General features: G+C 44.0%; 2 protein-coding genes across 3 annotated transcripts; one reads left to right on the forward strand and one right to left on the reverse strand.

Moving 5' to 3' along the window:
* Positions 1–2951: 2951 nt before the first annotated feature.
* Positions 2952–17216, reverse strand: LOC133022821 (choline transporter-like protein 2). 2 transcript variants are annotated; one of them, XM_061089726.1, is made up of 22 exons: positions 17066–17216; positions 10814–10862; positions 10656–10729; positions 10483–10567; positions 9966–10050; positions 8997–9110; positions 8826–8886; positions 8476–8599; positions 8308–8391; positions 8087–8199; positions 7678–7809; positions 7484–7583; positions 7321–7413; positions 7134–7218; positions 6785–7047; positions 6586–6680; positions 6255–6358; positions 6072–6145; positions 5917–5987; positions 5748–5836; positions 5561–5645; positions 2952–3726 (listed from the first exon to the last, which is right to left on the reverse strand). In XM_061089726.1, exons 1-22 carry the CDS (start codon positions 17091–17093, stop codon positions 3620–3622), a joined length of 2115 nt encoding a protein of 704 aa, XP_060945709.1. In that variant the 5' UTR covers positions 17094–17216; the 3' UTR covers positions 2952–3619. The 2 variants fall into 2 exon arrangements, with proteins under 2 accessions (XP_060945709.1, XP_060945710.1); XM_061089727.1 differs by lacking the exon at positions 2952–3726 and adding an exon at positions 3749–5050.
* A 2192-nt stretch (positions 17217–19408) lies between these two features.
* Positions 19409–24048, forward strand: gcdhb (glutaryl-CoA dehydrogenase b). Its single transcript, XM_061089620.1, has 12 exons — positions 19409–19471; positions 20222–20334; positions 20479–20511; positions 20610–20750; positions 20829–20891; positions 21105–21275; positions 21396–21525; positions 22214–22430; positions 22518–22621; positions 22701–22826; positions 22930–23090; positions 23345–24048. Exons 2-12 carry the CDS (start codon positions 20235–20237, stop codon positions 23416–23418), a joined length of 1320 nt encoding a protein of 439 aa, XP_060945603.1. The 5' UTR covers positions 19409–19471; positions 20222–20234; the 3' UTR covers positions 23419–24048.
* The last annotated feature ends 651 nt before the right edge of the window (positions 24049–24699 follow it).

Raw genomic sequence — 24699 nt, forward strand, 5'->3', positions numbered from 1 at the left:
CAGGCCACATACCACAGTGGCACTTTCTGCAGCGTGTAGGTACGAACACATTCCTCAGGTTGTGTAAGACTCACAAGCAGCAAACCACTGAATGTTTTCATGTCGGCTTTCTGCCCGTCAGGGGGATTACAAGAGAGAAACACAATCTGAAAGTGACGCACAGTTCTCGGACTTTCAGGAATTTGTTGTCTGGACTTCCGGAATTTAAAGGCCGATGTACGACAGCAGCGATGAGGAATGAAGACCGACGCTTCTTTATCAACACAAACACAATTCCTTCTCAAACCCTTTGCATTTGTGGGCCTCGTGACTGGGGAAGTATGTCATTGATAGTGTGTTCACTGCTTCTCTGCTCTTTAGCCTGATACTCTGAGTCTGAGGAGACCAAGCAAGAACTGGAAGTAACGCCCATAAGTCCAGACACAGAAACTCTGAAGAATGCCGGGTTTTTAATTCTGTTTTTAACACGTAACGGAGGCTAAAGTGTAAATACACAAAAATAATACAAATATTATTAGGGCCGAATAACATGTGATCTCTGCAGTGGAGTTAATAAGTCAGGTCCTCCCTCTGTCACCTATTACAACGTAGCCTCAGTGATCCGACTTAGTCCAGAATAAAAAACCCTACGATATTCTATGAGAGCTTATGTCCCACATATCGTAAGAGAAACTGATCTTTGCACTGACAACAATCTCTGTCGTCTTTCCGTTGCTCTTGTATGAGCTCAAACTGAGGCCAGCTCACGTTGTAGGTCAAAGCCTTCAAGTGTAAAACTCCTCACAACAAGAGAGAAGTGAGACGCCGTGACTCAGACCTTCAAACACACTCAGACTATACCTGAAGGCTATTTCACATTTCTGAAAGGTTGCCGGGGCGTCAGTGGCTCATATCAAGTGCGTACCGGTCACAAACTGAAACCCTCCAGGGACAAGAGTCGCTAACCACACGGGACATGTGACGCAAAACCACTGAGAGAAATGCTTCTTTTGTGATTTCACTGTTTCGAAGCCTGAGGCCCCCCCGAGGGAGAGAGGGGCCCCTGAGAACAGCTGACTACTTTAGTCTTGGCAACAAACAATTAGGGACAATCCCCTTGAATGAACAATATATAACATCAGCCACCAGGGGTCTCTCAATAATGATCTTAAGATATCATGTTCAAGAAAAACATAAAAACAGTGACCTTGACCTTTGACCTTGGGCTGCCAGGAATGTTTGTGCCAAATTGACCAACTTCCCTCAAGGTGTTTTGGAGATAAGTTAATATATATAAGTCGATCTTGGGAATACTGGGATTTGCAGACATGTAAAACTATTATTTGTTTCTACTTTTACTCACTTCAGCCGAACTTTACCTGCTCGTTCCACAAAATCCAAAGACAGACAAACCATATTCACACTGTAGTTCTGTGTATAAATGAGAGGGAGTCCGTCTTTAAAAAGAAGTGAGTTTATTGAGGATTATAGTCATATGAATTCAGCTGAAATAAAGGTAAACTCGGACAGAATTCTTCTTCTCCTGAGACAGAACCTCCTCCTCCTCCTGCTGCTGCTGTGTCCCTCAGTTGGAGCTTCTCCATCAACTATTCTGCTCTCTGCTGGTGGACGGGTCCTCGCTTTTCCTCTCTGAGGCTGGAGCAACCATCTCATTCTCAAATTCAGAAGTGGACCTCTTCTTCCCTTTCGCCAGAACAGATTTAGGACCGAAGACGAACTCTCCTTTCGGCACGATAGGGATCTCCTTTATCCGAGCATCCTCCCCCTGGTTGACCTTCTGTGCTTCTGTCTCTGCTTTCTGCTGGTCGGGGATCACGTCGGCAGGTGGAGCTTCTGGCTCTTCACTGCTTGGAAGCTTCTCTTTGGGAGCAGCTTTAGACTGCTTCCTCCTCGGTCGGTTGTCTCTCCTGGTGGGCATGATGCTGTGAGGTGAAGATCTGTTGTAGATTGCAGTGAAGTGACAAACGAACCAAAGGCACATCGGGACTTGATGCTGAAAAATGACTTTTTATATACTGGGCCGTCCTGTGAAGTACCAATTGGCTTTAATCTTTGATGGTCGTACCTTTGATTCTTTTATGACCTATGATCTCCCTAAATGGTCATGTCATGGATCTTCCAAGATTCAATTCTGCACTAAGCAGCTATTGTCAATAAGTTTAACTATTATGTAATATCATTAACAATGTGATGGGGCTTCACCGCCGGCAGGAGTCTCAAAGTCACCTCTGGATTAGAAAGGTTTTGTCCTTTTGACAGAGGGTTACGCAAAAAGTACACAGTACGAGGACTTCATAGTATTTGTGGCAGTAGTCTTAACTAGTAGGATCTGAACTCATCAGGCCACATTTACTCAGTGTCAGTGGTTTTGAAGGTTTCTCAGTGGAAACAGCTTTGTCTCCCTACAGTCGGGATTCAGTTGTGTATCCTGAGGAGACACTGAACCTCACAGTCTCCATCTGATCTGTTTGGCAAAGAGTCAGTGACAGTGATGTTGAAGATATGAAACCTGATAATCGAAAACTGTCCTGCAGGCGTCAGGTGACACTTCCATAAAGACAGAACTACAACAGCTTCTGAACTGACTGGGAACTGGTGCAGCTGCTGTGCGCCACCTCGTGGTCACAAGTAGAACAGCAGCCACAACACTGAGTGTTGAGTGTTGTTAAAAAGTGGGTCACAGGGACAAAGAGAGTAATTCGTGTCTGGTGTGTGTCTCTGAATGTTTAAAGTGCTTCCAACTGACAAATGTGTAGTGTTGCCGACAGAGAACATCTGATCAATGTATGAAAACATTATTTTACATTCTGAAATTACACAGATTTGATTTCCTCCGATCGAGTTCTACTTTGTGTTAAATTTAAACTTGTGTTTAATCACACAAACACACACACTCTCAGACTCACAGGGTTTGTTGTTGGTTACAAGACAAAAGCGCAAAGACACAACTCGTAGTTTCTCACAAATATATGTACAAAACTGTTTTATTCCAAAAACCCTCAATCCAACTCCAAAAATATGAGTACAAATACATTTGCTTTTTCCTTTCTATAAATCTCTCCGTATGGTTGCTAATAAAAAACAAATTACACATCATCAGATACATTAAAGTGTATGAATGTAGAAAAGGCTTTGACGACGATTTGCCTGACTGGCAGCGTAATGGCTTTGGTAACAATAAAGTTAGTTATTCAAATATTGCATAAGATTACACATTATAAAAAGGAAATAAAGCTGAGATTAAAGCTTTAACTTTAATAGATAACCTTACTTGTATATGTAACATGCAGATATTAAAAATAAAACAATACTCATATTAAATCGTATATTAGATTTTTTAAAATTTACAACACATTTAAAATGTTTTTGGGGATGTTGACTTTGCTCCAAAATATTAAAAACCCACAAGGCGTGGGAATGAGAACCCGTTTTGAGATCCAGACAAGACGCCACACGTCGACGACGACTGAAGCACATTTGGTATAAAAACAAAAGTAACGGTGGATGACACAGGTGATTGTCCCCCTGCAGGCGTCCTGGGGACCGACTCTCGTCCAACCTGCTGTCCCCACTGAGTCACCACAGTCACTTTGAGGCTCACGTTGTCCCAGGGGGCGCTCTACTCCGCCGCCGGCGTCTTGTTCTTCTTGTTCAGGACTTTGCGGAGGCTCTCGGGCATCAGGTAGGGCCGCTCGGGGCTGCCGTCGTTCCTCTCCAGGTCCTCCACTGGAACCAGGTCAAACAGAAACAACATTAAATGAACGTTTACACAGCCACAGTTTGACCATTTGAAACTCTGAAGCACCTTATTATGTGTTCTGCAGATTTTTGAAATATATATGTAATATATGAAATATTCATACCAGTAAACCTGAGGAGGTCAGAGGAACATTTTAATTGGCTTCAGTAGAAAAAAAGGCAATAACTGTAAATTGAATCGGTACATTTGTCGCCAACGTGCATCTATTTAAGTTAAAATCATGTTTTGTGCAATTAAGATTAAAAATCTACAAAGATCTACAGTAAAAACTCGTACAGATATACGCATGTGAACAGAAGTTAAAGTGCATTGATAGAACAGCATTTTGAAGAATAGCACTGATGATCACGTCTTTTCTTCTGTGTCCATAAACACTAAAGTACAAACAGACCAACTTTAACAACTGAGGCACATGAAAGTTTCCGTTTGGCCGGTGGCAGTGGAAGGTTTAGAAATATGAGTTATTCAGTGAAGCAGTTTGTCCATGAACCAACAACAATCTGAAAACAGGAGAAAGTTTCTAATCCACTTAATCACGTCCAGTAGGAAACTGTCACTTCATCACTTCAATCATGCAGCAGCTTGAGAATGAGTAATATTCAGATGTACACTTTAAAGAGCTCCTTTCAGGAGACATGCTTCACGTCCGATTGACCAGTCGCTAAACCCCAGACGTCTCTGTGGCTTCAAGCTTTTTCTTTTTCAAACTTTGAAAATTGTTCTACATTTTGCTGCCACACAGCTTCACCATGTTGACAGACCAGCAGCTCCTGGTTACGGTTGCTAAGCTCTGATTGGACAAATACTGTCTGGAGACTAGTGAAGAGTCAATAAAGAATAACAATATTCATAACATCTCATGTCCAACGTTTCCTTGTGTTGAAAGAGTTAAAGGGAACTAGTAAGTTGTGAATGAACTCGGCCACTTTAAGGCATCATCTTCTGTAGCATCATCACAATCTGCCTCGATGATTGGGTTTAGTGCAACATTTAGAATTTCCCATCGGGCAACAACAAAGTACCAGCTCCTCCAACATATCAGGGTTCAACTACAGCCGTTAAAAAGGAGTCAGGCCTTCAGTGATCAATTCTTCTATGAGAAACTCCTCTAAGAAGCAGCGTCCTCCTCTTTACTGGGCTGCTCTGCCTTCTGGACGTCTTCTTCGTCTCGGCGCAGAGACGAAGACGAGGGCGGATCCTCGGCCTTGTCCTTCATCAGAATCTCGTGAAGGGTCGACGACATGTAATAAGGCCTCGCGGCTGAACCGTCATTGCGCTCCAGGTCTTCACCTTATCGTGCGCAAGTGTGTTTGTTAGTATGTGTTAATGGGTGGAACAGAAGGTTAGTATATAAAAAGGGACAATGGGGGGGAAGGGGAAGGGGGAGGTGAATTGTGGGAAGTGAGAAAAGGAAGGGCGAGAGAAAAAGAGAAAGAAAGTCAAAAAGTGAGCAAGCAAAGGCAACGACAAGCACTTTAGATTTAAAATAGATTCAGCTGGAAACGGAGCAGCAGCAGTTTCCAGGTTCACTCACTGTCAAGCCACAGGCTGTTATTTTGTAATTCTGAGAAACCACATTCATGCAATTTTGAGAAATTAGAAACAGCCCATCACCAAAAGCAAAGTGAGGATTCATGAAGTGAGAAAAGCTCAGAGTCATCGTTACGCTTCCATCAGTGACTGATCTGTTCCTTTCTTCAACACAGCTCGTCTGACATGTCGGTTCTTATGTGTAAACTCCGTCTGACACGGGTGCAGATTGTGTGTTATAGCTGCTGAGAGGGGGGGGGTGCTACTCACAGAAGCAGAGGAACAGAGTGTCCACACACATGGCGTACACGCTGAAGAAGCCGTTGGCGATGAGGTACGAGCCGACCACCACAGTCTGAGGAGGACGAGAACCGTAGGAACACACATCAGAACCTAAACACAGCTGGGGAAACTGGAATTTACAGTTTCAATAGAACAAATGGGCTGTATGACTCACCAGGATGGGAACCCAGTAATAGTGGAGATTGGGTGCTGTATCATCAAAGGCCCTCACTCTCCCAGAGAAGAAGAAGAAGGCAAAGACCCCTGAGGAAGCAAAGGTTGTGTCAGATAACGGATCCTCTTCCAGTCAGCATGAGGAACAATCATGGAATAATCAAACTCACCCACGAGTCCAACAATGAGCAATTTGCCCAAAAACAGGAGGAAATCTGTCACTTTATCTAAGACAGCCACCCTGGAACATTTAAGAAAAATAATGAGATTGATGCACAAATAACACACATTAAATTAGTTTTGTGTAAACTTATAAAACCTTCACCTGATCATGTTCCTCATGAGGAGGAAGAAGGCATCTTTGGCTGAGGCACAGAAGTTTTTGCCATAAATTGCCACCTAGAGACGAAATGGACTCATTACATCTGAATACGTTTCCACATTAAGAACAACCCAGTTTTTATGAAGAGGGCGGAGTTTAATGAAATAACGATAAACAAGCACACACCATGATGTAGGCATTTCTGTTGAGGAACTTGATGCATTTCTCCAGACACCAGAAGCAGCACTTTAGACAGCACAACAGGAACTTAGTGAACTTATTGTGGGTTCCTGTGATGATTCAAAGATAAGAGAGCATTTAACAAACAGTGGAGACACGTTTTCAAGGTTATAACCAAACACATATAAATAAAGTAAAGAGACAGTTACTCTTCAATAAATAAACCACAAGAGGGAAACATGGTGCAATAACACTGCAGCTCATTTCCATCACTGACGTTGTATAAACTAAGTTTTGTGTTTTGATTAATTAATGTTGATCCAGAAAAGTGAAACACCTTTGAGCTTGTGGTCCAGATACTCCAGGAAAACCCTGATGATCTGAATGATGGAGAGAATGAGAGAACCAAACGCCAGACTTCCAGTGTGATACCTGAAACGAGGCAGAGACACAGCAGCTCAGTAGGAAATAAACAAAAGACAGAAACAAAGAAACAAAGAAAGATAAGTGAACCACAGCTTCCTCCACTCACGCACCTGAGAGATCTCCCGAGGGCGGAGAACACTGGGAAGGCCGGCATGTCGTCCGGCTTCACCGACGCCCAGTAGTACGATGAGAAGGCTCCGGCCAGCGTCATCTGTCCAAGGCCGATGACGAAGTTGGCGCACCAGAAGAAGAGGAAGACGTTGTAGAACTGAAGCACGATCAGGTACTTGTGGTAAACTGTCTCCCCGCCGTAAAACGCAAAGAGGCACTGGGAGTCGGGACACTCGGCTTTCTGCGTACTGGTGGAGTAGTTCTGAGCAGGTTGGACGGAGAGGTTGTTTACATAGGAGATTTAATATGGAAATAAATCTACAAGATGCTGTTGGATTAGGAACTTACAGCCGGCTCACAAACTGTCCTCGAGTGGTCACACGCCGTCTCGTTGAAAACTTTGTAGATGGGTTCGTTTGAGGTCGACAGGAAACTGATCGGTTCTGTCAAGGATCACGGGAACATTTTGACAACAAATACAAACGTCAATCAAAACTCTAGATTCCTCCTGATAAGATCTGTGACTAAAGGATACACAGCAGTGACGGCCCAGTAGGCTATGACGATGGCCAGGAGGAGGAAGGTGAAGAGCGGGTAGAAGAGGGAACACATCACGTGACCAATGGCTCTGTAAACACAACAGTGTCACTGGTGGTCACACAAATACAACACAAAAAACACAAATCCTATCCTCTGACCTGCTGGCTTCTTTGATGAGAGCGATGGCGATGAGGATCCTTTTCCTGAGGAAGATGAGCAGCAGGATGATGATGACTTCCACGATGGCCAGGATAATGACTGAAGCAGTAGAACGACAGAAGGAGGGATCAGGTGGATGTCTTCATAATTTTAAACAACATGTTAGTGTAAATGAAATGTGCTGTGCACTGACTGAAGGCCAGCCAGGTCTGTCTGATCTGCAGGTAGATGGTGAAGTCCGTCTGGAAGCCCAGATCCTGGAGAGTCACGTTAGCGCCCGGCGTTCCCTTCAGCTGAACGTACTCCATGGAGCAGTGGAAGATCCCTGAGAAACAAAACAGAGATATTGGGTTTTTAAAAACTGTAATGATAAGTTTGCTGGTTCAGCCCTGAGGTCTTTCTGTGTGGATTAAGTTTGTTCTGGGATTTCTCCAGGTCCTCTGACTTTCACCCACAACTCGAAGAAGTGCAGGTTGAAGATTAGTTTAAGTGGAAACTCTTGCAGAGACTTCTTTAAATTCCTGTCTCAGCATTTTCAAGTCGGAAGGTTTGCTGAACCACCTTATTTGGAACAGGTTCCCTGAGCATGACAGAGGTCTTACCGTATCCTATCACCAGTATCACCAGCACGATTATGACCCAGACCATGATCCCGGCCAGGTAGCGCAGGAGGACGATGAAGAGCAGGCTGAGGAGCATGGCAATAACCAGGCCTCTGGAGAGAGAGAGAGCGAGAGGGCGTGAGAAGGGAGGGTGAGAGGGAGCAGGGAAACCAGCATGTGATCTTTCTGTTCAAACAACTGGATCAAAGTGAGCGTCTTACATGAGAATCCAGTACCAGGACTGGGTGTAATCCTCAAAGATCTTCATGACCACCTGACGAGCCTCAATAACCACGGTGGCGTTCCTGCAGAGAGATTCCTGTGATTATCAGCTCGAGCACCGGGAAAATAGAAAGTCTGAAAGGTTAAAGCTGCAGAGATGGACTCACTTGACTCCGTCCAACAGGTCCTTGGCATCTCGAATTTTCCCAGTTCCATCGTCGAAGTGGGAGTTGTTTCCCACAGTTATCACCCCCCCCTTCTGACCCAAGGCTGGGAAACACCTGCGTGTGACTGGAGCACAAGTGGGAGAAATTACAGCTTTTTATAGAGACACTGGTCGAGTACAGATCCACATCAGTTCTCTGGAAGTACACAACATCCTCCTATACTCTTATTTATTTAATGAAAAGCTCTTTACTGATTGATTTGATCATATTTAATCTTAACCTGCTGTTTATATGAAATTTTATTTTACTTTTCTTGTTGTATCATAAGCTTTAGATGTTATGTCACTCACAGGGCTTGCTCGGCATCAGCATGGCAGGACAGAGTTCTAACCGCATAATTTCTGGAACACCCTGAAACAAAGAATACGTAGATGATCAAAACAAAGTGAGGGAATAGAGACATTGGAAAGAAGCATCCGAGCGTTAAACTAAAGGATTCAGTAACGCAGATTCAAACTCACCATCGTGTTAGTGACGCCTTCCTGGCAGAAGGTCTTGTAGTACTCAAAGTCCTTTTTGTTGGTGTAGGCTTTGACTAAGGTCATGAACTTATCAGGACACTTCTCCACACACATCTGAACGGGAGGCGGCGTTCACACCGAGCGCCGGGAGAGAAATCAGTGGTCGTGAGTTCAGACAATAAAAGCAGCAGAGAGAACGAATGCCAACACTCACTGTTTGCTCTTTGTGAAACAGGAAGAAAACTAAAGCCACTTCCATGAAAACATGCTAATTAAAAGCAGGTTTTGAGTCTGTTTTCTGTTCCAGCTGAGAAAGTAAACTTGAAACAGTCGGGGATCAGACTGAAACACACGCTGCTGCTGATGGACACCGTTATACCACAGTGCCAAAAGGTAAAGCAGGTTGTGGATTGAGATAACAAACATTTTGTGTCCCACTATGACAAACCCTCGCACGCACTTTACATCACTTCCTGTTGGCCGGGCGTGTCCAGCATTCAACAAGTGTGAAAACGTTTGTTTCAAATCACACTGCACAGCACAACACCAAGTTAGAGAGCTCCGATGTTACTGGGTCAAGTGTCAAGTTTCAAGTTGGTTCAATATGAAACTGTGACAGGACTAATTTAAATATGTGGGGTTGCCACAATCTTGTTATTTAATGGGATTAAATAAGTATTAGATACTTAATCTTAAGCTTCATCAGAACTTCCTGTCTTCACCTACGAGTACTTGACATTATCAAGTCACTTATCGTTAAACGTGCTTTTCCCCATGTTCATAAATAAGTTTAACGGATACAACTAACCAGACGTAGATGTAGGATGCAGTGGAGGTAATAAGATCATGATTTACTTCTCTTTAAGAACCCCCTCTCGTTACTAAAAAACATTCATGGCATTGAATACAACAACAGTTTAACATGAGCAGAGAAGATCACATGAGTGGAGAAGGGAGTGGAGCTCACACCTGTGTGGTGGGACACTGGAACTCCAGCAGCACCATGGGACTCGCACACTTCATGATGTTGAAGTAGAACAAGTCTCGCTTGTTTCTGTTCAACAGAGGGAAAAACAGACATGAAGTACTGCCCGGCTGCATTTGCATGGTTTTGCCATCTTGCCTCCATTAGGGGGGAGTTTGTGTTTGTTACTGGTGAATCAACAACATATGTTCATCATTATCTTTTTCTTTCTATGACAAAACACACAATGGTGATACAAACATCACAGACGTGAGAAGAATGGACTCAGCAGTGGTTTGTATCGAAGGAGAGACGGCTGAAACCATTCGGTGAATAAAACATGGTGGACTGGAATTGTATGATGTGTTTTAATGTAGATGGATTTGCAGTTTAAACTTTAATGTACCGTGTGTGTGTGTGTGTGTGTGTGTGTGTGTGTGTGTGTGTGTGTGTGTTCTCAAAGGAGAAAATGTCCATGAGAGCACCAGGCTTAGTCAGACCTATAAATGGAAAGCAACTCACTCAAGCTTGGTGCCGGCCTGCCCACAGAACTGGCCTCGACTGTCTGTGGGGTAGATCACCTTCCTGGGATCCCCCTGGGACCAGGCTGGTGGCCCGACAGAATAAAGTCAAAGGTCATCGAAAGGTTCTCTGTGTTTTTGTATGTCTTTTTTGTAAAAGATGGGTTTCCTTACCGAGTATTCCCACTGCCACATAACCCAGGATGGCGATGCTGAAGAGGATGCAGCACACGATGTCTGTGCAGCCTCTGAAAGGAGAAGCAGACGTTTGGGTTCTGTGTTCATGTTCACGCTCTTATAACCAGGGTTTGGAAATCACATCTCTGACTCACCTGTTGTTGACTGGGCCCTTGAAGGACGAGTCGAACTTCCTTGGCTCCCCTGCATTTAGAGAAAGAAGTTATCAGTCAGTGCACCCTTAGAACACTGGCTCCTGAAAACATGGCTCTGTGGTGGGAGCTCTTCAGAGCTGTTCAGGAAACATAACATCTTTAAAAGTGGAGATGCACCTTCAACCCACGCTCCAGTTTTTAGAGGACGGGAGGATTTAAGGTTAAGAAACATTACGCCCCCTCTTTTTCCTCTCATTCTCCTGCTAGAGGACTTCTCCCTTCAGGCAGAGACGCCTGGCAACCGGACAAATTCCTCTCTGGTGACTGAGCCAAAGAGCCGACAAAGCCCAAACAACATCCACAGCCACTAGAGGGGTGTGAGTTATTTATGGAAGTTCATTTTAATATGTCAGGATTGGAGTTTTATGCTAAAAACAGTCACTGAAAAGGAGCCAACTTACATTTTTGCTGGTGTGAAAATTACTATATTAGGTTGAGATGACAAGGTTTCCTTCAAATTCATAAAGTAAAAACCCCAAAACATCTTTGGTTGTTGTTCTCAGGACCCACAGTCTCACTGTGAGTTGTGATCATCAGGATCATGGATACAGTAAAGTTCGTTGCAGGTTATCTGAGGTCAGTTTGTCTGAGGCAGGAAGCTCAGTTTTAGTTTTCTATGCAAATTCATCCTGCAGCTATAAAAGCTAAGCAAACAAACGCTAGACGGATTAAAAAACATTTTACTTTAGCCTAAAAATAATGTTATATAGAAAACTAGAATAGTGTACGTCCAACAAGGCGCCCAAATCCCCAAACTACACCAAATTTCAAACGCACTCATAGATACCAGTCCACTAAATATGTCAGTTTTTTCTCCAGCCATGATTATTGAATTACTCCCATGGAAACCGATGTAATTTCTGAAAAACACGATGTTAAAAAGAAAGTGAAATCAAATCCAGGATCCGCCCCAAAAGCCCAAAGAGTTCCTCCCTGACTCGCTCCACATCCTTGCACAACATTTCATGCAAGTCTGTCAAGTAGTTTTGTAATATTGCTTTTAATCAAATGTACCAACCAGCAGACAGACAGACAGACAGACAGACAGGCAGACAGGCAGAGAGACAGGCAGATGGGGTTGAGAACCTCAAACCATTAACCACCATCTTGTATTTCCTGCCTCCTTCTGTGTCTCATCCTTAGCACAGTGCATCTGAACTCTGCTGTAGAAACAAACTTCCCAAACCGTAAGCATCTATACGGGACTGTGATATTCTCTGTGGCGTCTTCGCATATTAATTATGGATGTGGCGAGCGGGATAATGCTGTGGCAAGCGTTTAGTAGACGAGCTCTCAGAGGTCACAGAGAGCACGAGCTTTGTTTTTCACATGTACAGCTCAGTGTCTGTGACAAGACACGGCTTTAACTGATTAGATATAAACTTGAGATTAATTTGCACCAGTCCAAACCAATGAGTTACAGAGGGGGGGTGGAGGGGGGACTGAGGCCTTGTTCACTGGTGTGAGCAGCTGGTGTCCGGCCGACTGAAGCGTTTCTACCTTCAGAGGAAAAGGTTTGCTCGCCTGCTGAGTCAGGATCAACACAACTCAGAGACATTTACACAAACACTGATAAAGCAGCTCCCTGCGTTAACACACCTGCACAATCAGAGGCTCCACACACACACACACACAGACACACACCCATTCCCACCTCAGTGTTGACATGCTGATACTGCTGCTGCTACAGTTTCACTCACAACACACACCTTAACTCTCAGGCTCTTTTCATGCAGTTCAAACACAGAGAAGTCTGAAGATTGAGCCTTTCAATGAGAAAACAGCTGTAAATCTATATTAAAAACAGTCAAATAAAAAGAGTTGTTACCATTCTTTCCAAAATATACTTCTTCCTCAGGCATGGTGAAACTCCTTCCTGGTCCAAAACGTTGAAATGCACAGAGAAGCCTTCACAGCCACTTCCCCTCTTCACTGCCTCCTCCCTGTGAGCTGGTTCAAATGGGGCAGAGCCACCAGAGACTCAGGAGAAACCAGTCCAACCTGTCGGTGAATAGCTGCGAGCCCAGGGCGGCCAGCAAAGCTCCACCTCAGACTCTCCCCCCCCCCCCCCCCCCCCCTTTCTGCCTTTACTCTGAAACTACTGCCTCTTTGCAATCTGTGCTCCACCTGTGCATCCCCCCCGACTGCTGTTGTGTACCAGGAGGTTGTGTAGCTGTTATCTGAAACATGTGTTTGGAGAAAACAAGGAGGAATTCTCTCTCTCTCCTGGTGTGTGTGAGTCATGGAGGAGGACCGATTGGATTCAGGTGTGCAGGATGTTCGTGGCGACAGATGTCATCACCTGCAGGAAGTGACACCTCCAACTTATAGGGTTAAAAGTAACAACAAGTGTGCTATGTGTTGACTAATTGCAATCAAACAGCCGTGTGGAGCAGGTGAAACAGGACCCGAGCAGGTCTCCTCACCTCAGAGTGGTTTCTCCCATCTTGTGGGGACATGGCTGTATTGCACTGAGACCTCGGAGCAGACAAAACAACTTTCCAGTTCTTTCTGCACTGAACAGCCAAAGGCTAATCACAGTATTTCCACTGAATTCAAATTTCCACAAAGACTCCACAGAGGCTGTAGATGCCAATTTCTGTCCCTCTTTTCCCCCGAGGTATCGGAAAAACTCGGTAAAACTGAAGGTTTCCATCCATTTTATGGTTGTTTCAAGGCCAATGTTACTGATGCATGCACCAATTCCCCTCATGAGTATATTGCTATGGCAGTAATTTCCTAAACAAAAAGGTTTTTCACAGAGAAGTCGTGACTAGTTTCTTGGGAATTTGTTTTGTTGGACGGCAACGACATCACATCACAGCTCAGAGAGAGGAAACCTCCAAAAGTCTCCTCAAGAAACCACATTTAAACTCACTAGATCGGCATCTTTATTTGGATCTGCACCAAACTGCCAAAACACATAAATAACAGTCGAGATCTTTGAGTTCTTCTCTGGGAAATCAATGATATAAAGAAAAATACACTGTTAATGGGTTCTTCACTGACCTACATCCCTGCTCCATCTAGCTAAATATCAAACGCTGATCAACCAAGCTCCTTTGTGTTCGATACAACAGATCTATCTTCCATCTGTGGTTCTGTCACTGATGTTTTACATCATGTAAATGTTTTCCTGGACGCTCCAGATAGTGAGACGTGAGAGTGACACAGAAGCCACAGCTCGTGCTGCTCAAACCGGCCCAATGAGGTGTCAGCAACAGTTTGAATCTGTTAGAATCTTCTCACAGGATCTCAGCTAAAACCAGTGAACAACCACAGAGCAGGCAAACCACCACAGAGCAAACAATCTGGAGATAAACAAACAACACTTTGCTTCCTGTGGAACAACTTGTGAAATGTCATACAGTGTTTTTCTGATGAGGGTTTACATGGGAACCCATTACAGACAACTGGATCTACTGGGAGAAGTGTTGGAGAGGCGGTGATGGTTCATAGAAACACACATAAAGTCAAAATGTCTGCTATTGTGAAAAAGGTCAACGTTTAAGTTTCACATTGTGGTCTTTGCAATGTGACTCTGATATGAAGAACTTTGACTTTATGCCAAATTGCTGACATTTAAGAAAACTCTGGCTAAAGCTCTAAAATCCGTACGACTATACTTTAAAAGACGTGGTTATGGATAAATACAATTGAGAACATGCCGATACCAGACAGATATTTTGAAATGCTGGTATCAGTATCAGAACATCCTTGGCTCTTGCTGCTGTAATATAAAAATATTCAAATCCATCTTACTCATGGATCAAGGGCCTTCTAGGAGAATAACAAGATTCCCTTCCTGTTTGGGTTCATCACATCCGTTCAGAGGCCAGAAGCAAACTCAGGAAAGCAACACGCTATAAAAAATATCATGACCCCGAGTCCAAGTGTCTGATATCTACAGTTTACAGCTGCTGCCTTCCCTCCCATGTCTTTCATTACAGTAAGAGGGTGTGGAGTCTCTCAGTTCACATCTATTTATAGTGGTGAGTGTAACAAAGGGAACAACTCGAATCAAACACGAATCTATGAAAAAATAGATCAGAGTTGTTTTCAGGATCCACAGTGAGATGTTCAACTTTACTGTGAACAAGGTTTGGAACATTTGAACCAGGAAATTCAGTTTCTGGAACCTCTGAAGTTGCAGCGTTTTTCACACAGCTTTATCTAAACTGGATCTGTCACCTCCTCTCTCCTGCTTCCACTTCTGACCCAAACATCATCTCCTTATCTCTGGTGGGAGAACTCACACGCAGATCTAATCCAGATCTAATCCAAATGAATTGAGACAAAATGAGTGAGACGACATGAGATCAGCCAAGATCAGCAGAAGAGGAAAGTGGTAGAACCAGAGGACAGATCTCTGGGGTGGTCCTGACTCCACGTCTTCTCTTCTTCTTCTTCTCCTTCTCCGTCCCCACTCTTTTCCCCTGACCTTAATAACCAATCAGAAATCGCACTGCTCTGAACACGCCTTTGTCTTTCCCTCCGCAGGCAAGTTGGCACGACCACAGACAGTTAGCAGGGTCACATGATCCTGCTTGGGTTTGCCTGGGCACACTGCACATTTAAGTGGAAACGCATTGGCTGCAACGATGGAGGCAGGATTTGCTGTTTGTGCGTAAATCCGTCTCAGTACAGTAACTGAAGCGAGGAGGAAAAAGTGCAAATGTAGCTGAAACACGGATGAAGGAAAAGGTCAGAGAGACTCGGGATCTGGTTTCAAACCACTCTGCTAAAAATGGCTTATAATTACGCCCGATCTGCACCAGGGCTGGGCCTCACATCCTCTCATTGAGGTTCTTCATTTATCACAGCCTGAAATTACTCCAACATGTGAAACTGGGGCAGAGCCTCCATCTCCTCTGAAGTGCTCCCCCTCGGCTCCGTTAAGATTTCTGCCTTTGCCTTCTTTTTTTAGCTGGATTCGCCCAGACTCTGAAAATACACTTGCTGTTTCCCGAGGTGCTTTGCTCACTGTGATTTCTGACATGAATGTGCAGCCGAGTTACCACTATCTTCTCGTTGATGGCTCCTGTGCTTCTCCCTAATGAGTCAAACTGTCTTCTGGCTGTTACAAGCAAGCAAACACTAGACTGTTATTCCTCTGGTGAAGGGTTTGTAATGTTTAGTCCTGATGTGGGAGGCAGAGAGGAAGAGGGCGTGTGTGTGAGGAAGAGGAGGGAAACACTTTGTTAAAGCTCCATAATGAATACGAGCAGACAGTCGAGGTCTCATCTCTACTCGTCCACATCCTGGGACAGACTCAGGACGAGGACATGTCCACATTGTAATGCACAACACGTGACTGCAGAAAAGGACAGAACACAGATATGTGCATTGTTGTTTTGACCTACAACGAGGTCTTTAAGGTGTGAAGACGCTCCGAAGACATGCTTTGTCTCTCAGTGTGAATCATTTATTGCCGGATTTATCTTGATTCAATGCACTTCCCAGGCAAAACGGGGGCAGCTGAAGAAGGAGCAGCATGTCTCCACCAGGGTGTGTCACTATGAAAACACATTTACGAGGGGTACAGAGGGCGTAATTACACCCACAAGGACCAGCAATCAAAACAACTGAAGGCAGAGACACAGAATGAAGGGATTACACTACAAATGAAATGTAGATTGTGTGTGAAATGAAGGATATTTCCCAAAATGACACTGTAGTATCCAGAGATGCTGAAGAAATGAGGCAAACAAATGACGTGTGTGTGGAATTTTCAGATAAACAAATAAAGAGACACTGCACTGAACGATAGTAAAGGATTGCCCTTTCAGTGAAATGTAGATTATGTTGAAAAATTAAGTATATTTCTAGTATGAGGCTGCTAAGACCTGGGTGACAAATGAAGACCCTCCTCACATGCTGGAGGTATTTTCTAATAAACAACTACATGCACAGGATTTTCTAATAACTGCAGCTCTATACATAGCTGGGCATGATCTCCATACCAGTCTGAGGAATGTGGCAGCAACTGGTCAAGCAGCAGACAAGCTGGGACACAGCAACCACCATGTTGACTGGTCCCACCATGAGATGAGTGAGACCAGCAGATAACATTTGAGTTCGAAGCAGAATACGAAGCCACAGACATGAGAGTAATGCTGGAAACAGAACAGACGCTAACTTTGTTGTTGTTGAACTCCTGGTGTCTATAAAAGTGAAGTTTCAGTCAGTTACCATATTTGGGTTTCTCCTCCAGTTCCATGGTTTCACACAGAGTTTCCTACGGGACCCAGAGCTGCTCCAGCGGCTACAGCCCAGTGTGCGAGCCGGGGTTCAGGCTCCGTGCTGGGCTTCAGTCCGACTCACACCCCGAGGACGAGTCCGATCCACAACCTCCTGCGTTTAAAGAGAGGAGCCCTCCCGAACGGGAAGCCGACCAATCACAGCGCCGCACAGCGAGACTGACAACAGGCTGAGCCAATCAGAAAGGGAGGGCGGGAGTGGCTACTGTTCCGTTAACTCATGTACAAAATAATAATAAAAGCGAAAGTGACAGTTTAACTCCTCACAGAGCTATAATTCAAATTAAAAATGAAACGAAGATAAAAATAAATATAAATATACTCCTCAGAGAGAAAAAAAATGAAAGTAAAAATAAAATAAAAAATATAAACTCTTGAGTTATTATAATTGTCTAATTTGCAGGGATAATGGAAGTTGGACAATTAAATTATAGAAACCAATTAATTCACACGCGGTCGTCTTTAGTGTTTGTGTATCATCAGCCATTCACGGTGAATTTTTCTTGGCAGAGCAGTAACAAAGCAAATCTCTTATAGGCCTGACTGCCATGCAAGACAACATCAATTATAAAAGCTAATATATTCATTCATAATTCAGCTCGCAGGCTTCGGCCCGGCCTGGTCTGACTCTGCACTCTGAGCTGCTCACAAGCTGCAGCCTCTGCTTTGCTGAACTCTGGCTAAAGCAGGAATACCACAATGTGTTGTGAATCATCATGGTTACAGTGAATGTTCAGGATCATATAAGGAAGTATAATATCAAAAATGCACGTGCACGCACCACATCAACGCACGTGTGGGTTTCTGTCCACAACCTCAAGCTTAGACCACACAGTGAAAGTTTGTTGTCAATGGAATTTAAGTTAAATATAAGGCTTACCTCTTTTTGGCATGGCAGATGGTGGCGCTATCACTATCACAACTTAAAGACGAATAGATCTGTTCAGGTCAAAAACTGTTGTTTCTCTTCAGATCCTATAAATCTTTCATCTTTGCACAAATCGAAGACAACATAGGAATCTATGACCACTGACACTGGGACATTAAAGCAAAGTGAAAAAACAGTGAATTCTTTGAACTGTTCTTGTCTTTAAAGCCTGGTTGGAGTTAAATAGTAAGAAACAAAACAAGTTTGATTCTCTCAGTTTAAAGGAATAGTTCACCCAGATGTGAAAAGTGATTCAGTCAACAGAACACTTTTTGAGTTTCAGGGGTAAACAGCTGATTAGTGACCCATCTTCAGACGTAATGAAACCACAGAAAAAACACAATATGCTTCACATTGTGTACAAACCTTCAGAAGGTCTAAGTGAGTCCCTGACCAACTATATCTAGACCCACTAGCTTATTATTATTACATTTATTGTTATCTATTGTATTATTGATCAAAATGTTATAATATACTCAGAAATTCTGATTCGTTTGATGCACCAGCTGTTTACTGAAGCTCTTACCTCACACCATGATGATTTATTGAGTGAATTTGCAGCCAAGCCACATTCTCTGCTTCAGACTGTCTGAATCTTTGGAAACTCACAGAAACTTTTGAACAAATTAAGTTTTCTTGGTTATTACAAACTAGCAAACCCCCGACACTAGCCAGCTCTATCCGATAGCAGTCTAATTGACCAGATCAGTTATAATGCTGTAGGTGTTGTAGGTGTGGTACAGATGTTTAAAGCAGAAAACCTAGGCAGAGTTTGAAGCTGCAGAGGATGAAAGATATCCAACAAGTAGGGAGTGTCTGAGAAAAGCAACTATTTGACCTCTACCTGGTTGACCCCATTTAGAGGAAAAGCCAGTTTTATAAAACTTTTAGGTTTCTAAAGTAATTAAAGCTGTTACATAACAGCTTTAAATACTTTAGTAACCTAAAAGTAATAATAATATATAATAATATATATATTATTCATCTAGTGGGGGGTTGAGGACCTGTCTGAACTTATTTAGAGGAGTCGTTTGAACTTGACTTTTATTGTGTATCTATATTTATTCTGGGAAGTCCTCCAGCGTTCACGCCCCCGCTAACTGGCCAATCAGGATCCTCCCCTGTGGCGGAAGTGTCCTTAAAAGGCCGCAATCCGCAACAATGATTTGTTAATAATAAAGAATCACTTTGTCTCAGAGCATATTTCATATTTACTGTCTTTATATATAAATACATAATAATCAGGATACAAATATTGCATCACTGGCAGTGGTTCAGCGATGACGTGACACTCAGCGTGGCACCTGATTGGCGCTTGGGGTGCTGTGCGTGATGACGTCAGGTATTGTTTTGCAACCGGGCAGCAGGAACGTGTTCACGGAGAAAGGACGGTGGAGCCGCACGTCACAGGTTCGAGACCCTCACACAGCCGCTACTGGTGTTTCTGCTGTTTCAGTGGAACCCTCAGACCACCAACGTGACATTTACTTAACAATCATACGCAAGTTCAATGTTATAACGTCGTAACTACGTCTCCTTGCGTGAGCTAGCGCTGTTAGCTTGTAGCCACGGTGGAGTCTACCTGGGTTAGCCTAGCCTAGCTTAGCCTGCTAGCTCTGAAAGGTTGTTCCAGTGGACGAGACAGTGAAGAGTTCATCTGAGGGAAAGTTACTCAGTGGCTCGAGTGGGAAGCTCCCACTCGAGCTGCTGCTGTGTTTCAAACCAGTGACAAGAACCAGTGTCAGGAGCAATGTCAACACCAGAGCAGCTAAAACAGACAGAATAACTAAATAAAACAGGAAAAAACTGTATTTTATTATGTGTGCTTCACAGACTGGAAACAAATGCCTATTTAGAATATATATGCAAGAGACATTAGATAAATTAAAGCAATAACACAGAGTCTGGCTAAAAGCAATATAATAATAAAAACAATAAATAAAGCAATAAAAAGCTTATTCAAAGGCTGTTCACGTAGACATGTGTTTAAAGTGTAATATGTAATAGAGGCTGTAGTCGTAGCTTGTGTGATCCACGGAGGGTAAACGGTGCAATGAGGCGAGGAAGACGAGTTCATGTTTTCATGGCGGCTGACAGGATTGTGGTTGAGCCCAGTGAACAGAGAGTTGCAGTAAGATAAGTGGGGTTTTTATTTCTCAGACTTATTCCCATCATGGCATTGAGAGCTGTGGGTCGTCTCCTGGTCAACCCTCCGAGATGTGTCATCCTCTCGGCTTCCAGAGCTCAGACAACTGCAGCGCCTGTCAGACAAGGTGAGTACGACAACAACAACAATAACAATAATAACATGCAGGAGCGTGTAGTAGTTTAAGGTCTTTCTCTTTTTAACAATGTTTTTCTACTGGGTGGGAAACAACGTTTTATTCCCTTGTTTGTTATTATTTGTATTTTCACAGATGCAGAAAAGATTGAGCAGAAGTCTAAAACACGTAAGTGATAAATCCTGGGTTATAATCGCTTAACAAGATGTATTTCAAACTCGGTTTTTTGAGGTATTTGAATTGTTCCAATTCCTAATGTCTGACAGCGAAGGTCCAGTTCGACTGGCGTGACGGCTTGAACCTGGAGGGTCAGCTGACGGAGGACGAGATCATGATCAGGGACTCGTTTCGCACCTACTGCCAAGAGAAACTCATGCCTCGCATCCTGATGGCAAACAGGAATGAAGGTGAGTTATTCAGTGATGTTTAATCAGTCCAGCAGTCTAACTACTTGCTCTCATGACAGTTGTGTCCTTTTCTCTCAGTTTTCCACAGAGACATCGTGTCTGAGATGGGAGAGATGGGCGTCCTGGGCCCAACCATTAAAGGTCAGTCTGAACCCCTCTGTTTGTTTTGCATGAATGAACATGTGACTTTGATGAGATCAACAGAATGGACGCCATTATTGTTGAGATATAAACTTTCACAACACTTCCATAGTCAGCCACTGGTCTCACAATCAAATGCCTCTTTTAATGGACTTTGTTCTCTTCTCTTGTATCTGTTTGTTTTTGACTCGTCTCTCTGCATCTGACTCACAGGTTATGGCTGCGCTGGGACCAGCTATGTGGCCTATGGTTTGATTGCCAGAGAAGTGGAGCGGGTGGACAGTGGCTATCGCTCGGTCATGAGCGTGCAGTCGTCGCTGGTCATGCACCCGATCAACGCCTACGGCACCGAGGAGCAGAAGGAGAAGTACCTCCCCAGGCTGGGTAAGACCAAAATCACATGTATCTGTTAATAGCAGTTTGGATTCTATTCTGATGAGCGACTGAGCTTTTCGGTTATTCCTGTGTGAGATGTAATCCCCCCCCGCGCTCTCTCTCTTCCAGCTCGTGGAGAGATCCTCGGTTGCTTCGGCTTGACGGAGCCGAACCACGGCAGTGACCCCAGCGGCATGGAAACCAGAGCCAAATACAACCCGACCAGTCACACCTACACCGTCACCGGCTCAAAGACCTGGTGAGTCCGTGTGAAGTCACGTGAACAACCCCCCCCCCCATGGACAAGAAACAGATTGAACTTCACTGACAGAAACGTGATGAACCAAACAGCTGAATATCTTCTGTGCGATGCAGTTCTACAGCTTCACCGATAGAGAACACAGATCATCTGAATAACAATGACATGTTACATAAAGCATGTGATTATAAGGTCAGGTGTATTTACACTGTCATGTTCAGAAACCGTAAATGATCTGAAAACAGCAACAAACATCAGTGACCTTTTAGTGACCTTTCTTTCTTTCACTCTATACAATATTCCAGTATTTCTTATATATTGAACTTATATTTCATAGCGTTTGTATTTTCACCACATATTGTTAAAAATTTAGTTTTTCTCTTTAAACGTTGAAATGTTTTTGTTGTGGCACTTGACCTGATATGTCGTCAGTTGTCCACTTGGTGGAGCTGTTCACAGTTAAACTTGCATTCACATACCAGGTTTATGTTTGAGACTATTCATTCTATTTTCACTCACTTCTTGAAACTATGTTTGGTAGATGTAAGACATACGTTGTCATATAATTATTATTCAAATGTATTCTGTTAACAGAAACGTACCCACTGTCATGCTGCATCATTACAGTATATCAGTGTTCACCAGTGTCTACGATAGCTTGTCTCCGCCCCCTTCCCTTCACTTCCAGGATCACCAACTCCCCCGTGGCAGACGTGGCTGTGGTCTGGGCCAAATGCGATGATGGGAAGATCCGTGGCTTCATCTTGGAGCGCGGGATGAAAGGCTTCTCCACGCCCAAGATCGAGGGGAAGTTCTCCCTCAGAGCCTCGGCTACCGGCATGATCGTCATGGACGAGGTGGAGGTCCCTGAGGAGAACCTGCTCCCCAAAGTGTCCGGCCTGGGGGTGAGTGGAGTCAAACTGTGACGGTTACAGATGCAGTTAAAGTAAAGTACACAGTAGTAGTTGCTCATCTCCTCTTGTTGCTTGCAGGGACCTTTCGGCTGCTTGAACAACGCCCGGTACGGTATCGCCTGGGGCGCGCTGGGTGCTGCAGAGTTCTGCTTCCACGCAGCTCGACAGTACACACTCGACAGGTCAGAAGAAACCGAGCACAACTCGTCCACTTGTTGCGTTAGAGTTCAATACACTAAATGACTTCCCTCTCTGAACCAGAATCCAGTTCGGCGTGCCACTGGCGAGGAATCAGCTGATGCAGAAGAAAATGGCCGACATGCTGACGGAGATAACCATCGGCCTCCAGTCGTGTCTGCAGCTGGGAAGACTCATCGATGAGAAAAAGTAATTTCCTTGTTTCCCTGAGGTGTATGAAGCTGTGAAACCACGTCCTGTCCTGTTCACTCCCGGTGGAAAACGGTTGCAAATGTATTGTTTTGTTTTTCAGAGCGGCCCCAGAGATGATATCCATGCTGAAGAGGAACAGCTGTGGTAAAGCCCTGGACATCGCCCGGCAGGCCAGAGACATGCTGGGAGGAAACGGCATTTCAGACGAGTACCACATCATCCGCCACATGTTGAACCTGGAGGCCGTCAACACATACGAAGGTGAGGAAGAAGCCGATTGTGTAACCAGAAGTTCATTTGGCTGAATTGCTGCACAGCCTCTGAACACTTGAAGGATTATATTCACCACTTGTGTCCACCCACAGTCCTGCACAGATCTAGTTAGTTCTCAACTGCTTCCCACCCATGTTTAGTTCATCTTGCCCCTAACATTCAATTCATATTAATTTAGTTGTTGATCCATTACACGGCTGTTGAGCTTGTTAGTCATCGGTCTTCTCCTCTGTCGTCCTCAGGCACTCATGATATCCACGCACTGATCCTGGGCAGAGTCATCACGGGACTTCAGTCCTTCACTGTGGACAAGTAGACTCAAACTCTCTGATCCTCAGCAACAGGAGCATACTGTCAGAAATGAGATACAAGCAGTTTTAAGTTAGTTTGGATCAAGTGTCATATATATATAATGGAAATGGGTTTTTTTTTCTCAGGTTTGTGAAATATATATCGAATGCTTTTATTCTGAAAGAAAGAACCAGCCTGTGAGGGAGCTGATTAAGTGTAATTAACTCAGATGTAGATTTGTATAGAGAGATATTTTTCTATATCTGTCACAACCGTGTTTTCCAACTCTTTGTTTCTCACTCGATTAGTTTGGACGTCATCATGATTCACTGTAGTCAGGAATGAAAACTTTGAATAAGGTCAAGATCCAAGATTTGCTGCTTTTTACTGATGAATGCAAAGTTAAAACTTAGTAAATTCAGACACTGATTTGGAATGAGCAAGTAAGTTTTGATCTATTTAAACCCGTCTCTGTGTAGCTGGTACTTGTTGCACTTTACGGGCTGAAACACTACGATGTCAGAGGTCAGAAGGTCATTGAGGCTTGATATGAATAAAGGTTATTTAAGTGTCTGCAGGGGAATGAACTTTCATCCTATGGCAGTTTGACGGCATTGAACATGTGAACGTGCAATAAACTGGCGTATTCACAATATACGGTTTCAGTGTCAATGTTTGGGGGGGGGGGGGGGGCGACAACATGTCCCATCGGGCCTCGGGACGCCTGAGGATCACTCAGGAGGAGCTGGAGAGCGTGCTGAGGGACAGAGACGTCTTGGATGACCTCCACCACCCGAGCCCGGATCAGCGGGAGACAATAGACGGATTTATTTGGACCTAAAGGATTCGCACGTTCTGGTGAGTAACTTTAAATGTAAATCTATTTTAATCCAACAGTTAATAACATTTATTGAGTGACATGCAGGTTATCACCTTTATTTTCAGATATATGTGGGAGGAATTGTGTTGATTTAATATCAGTTTGTTGTGTGTGAGGCATGTTGTGGTGTGTGTGTGTCTCAGAGTTACACACCTTACATCAGGCAAACCCTAAAGAGGCTGGATCAGCACAAATAGAGAGAATTGATTCCCCACGAAGAGACTTTCTCAGTAACTCCAGGGAATTAAGGGAAGAGCGACGCCGGCGTGTAAGCTTGTTGTGAGCAGAGGCTTGTCAGAGGCGGTTAGAGAGAGAGAGAGAGAGAGAGAGAGAGAGAGAGAGAGAGAGAGAGAGAGAGAGAGAGAGAGAGAGAGAGAGAGAGAGAGAGAGAGAGAGAGAGAGAGAGAGAGAGAGAGAGAGAGAGAG

The sequence above is a fragment of the Limanda limanda genome, chromosome 17 (genome assembly GCF_963576545.1).
Source record: "Limanda limanda chromosome 17, fLimLim1.1, whole genome shotgun sequence".
NCBI lineage: Eukaryota > Metazoa > Chordata > Actinopteri > Pleuronectiformes > Pleuronectidae > Limanda > Limanda limanda.

Coding starts and splice junctions, on each gene's coding strand:
- LOC133022821 (XM_061089727.1), bottom strand. CDS start 17,093: ATGGAACTGGAGGAGAAACCCAAATATG. Junction 6,681..6,784: donor GCCCTCGGGAGATCTCTCAG/GTGCGTGAGTGG, acceptor GCCTCGTTTCAG/GTATCACACTGGAAGTCTGG. Junction 5,837..5,916: donor GCTCATTGTTGGACTCGTGG/GTGAGTTTGATT, acceptor TTGCTTCCTCAG/GGGTCTTTGCCTTCTTCTTC.
- gcdhb (XM_061089620.1), top strand. CDS start 20,235: ATGGCATTGAGAGCTGTGGGTCGTCTCCTGGTCAACCCTCCGAGATGT. Junction 21,276..21,395: donor GAAGTACCTCCCCAGGCTGG/GTAAGACCAAAA, acceptor TCTCTCTTCCAG/CTCGTGGAGAGATCCTCGGT. Junction 21,526..22,213: donor GTCACCGGCTCAAAGACCTG/GTGAGTCCGTGT, acceptor CTTCACTTCCAG/GATCACCAACTCCCCCGTGG.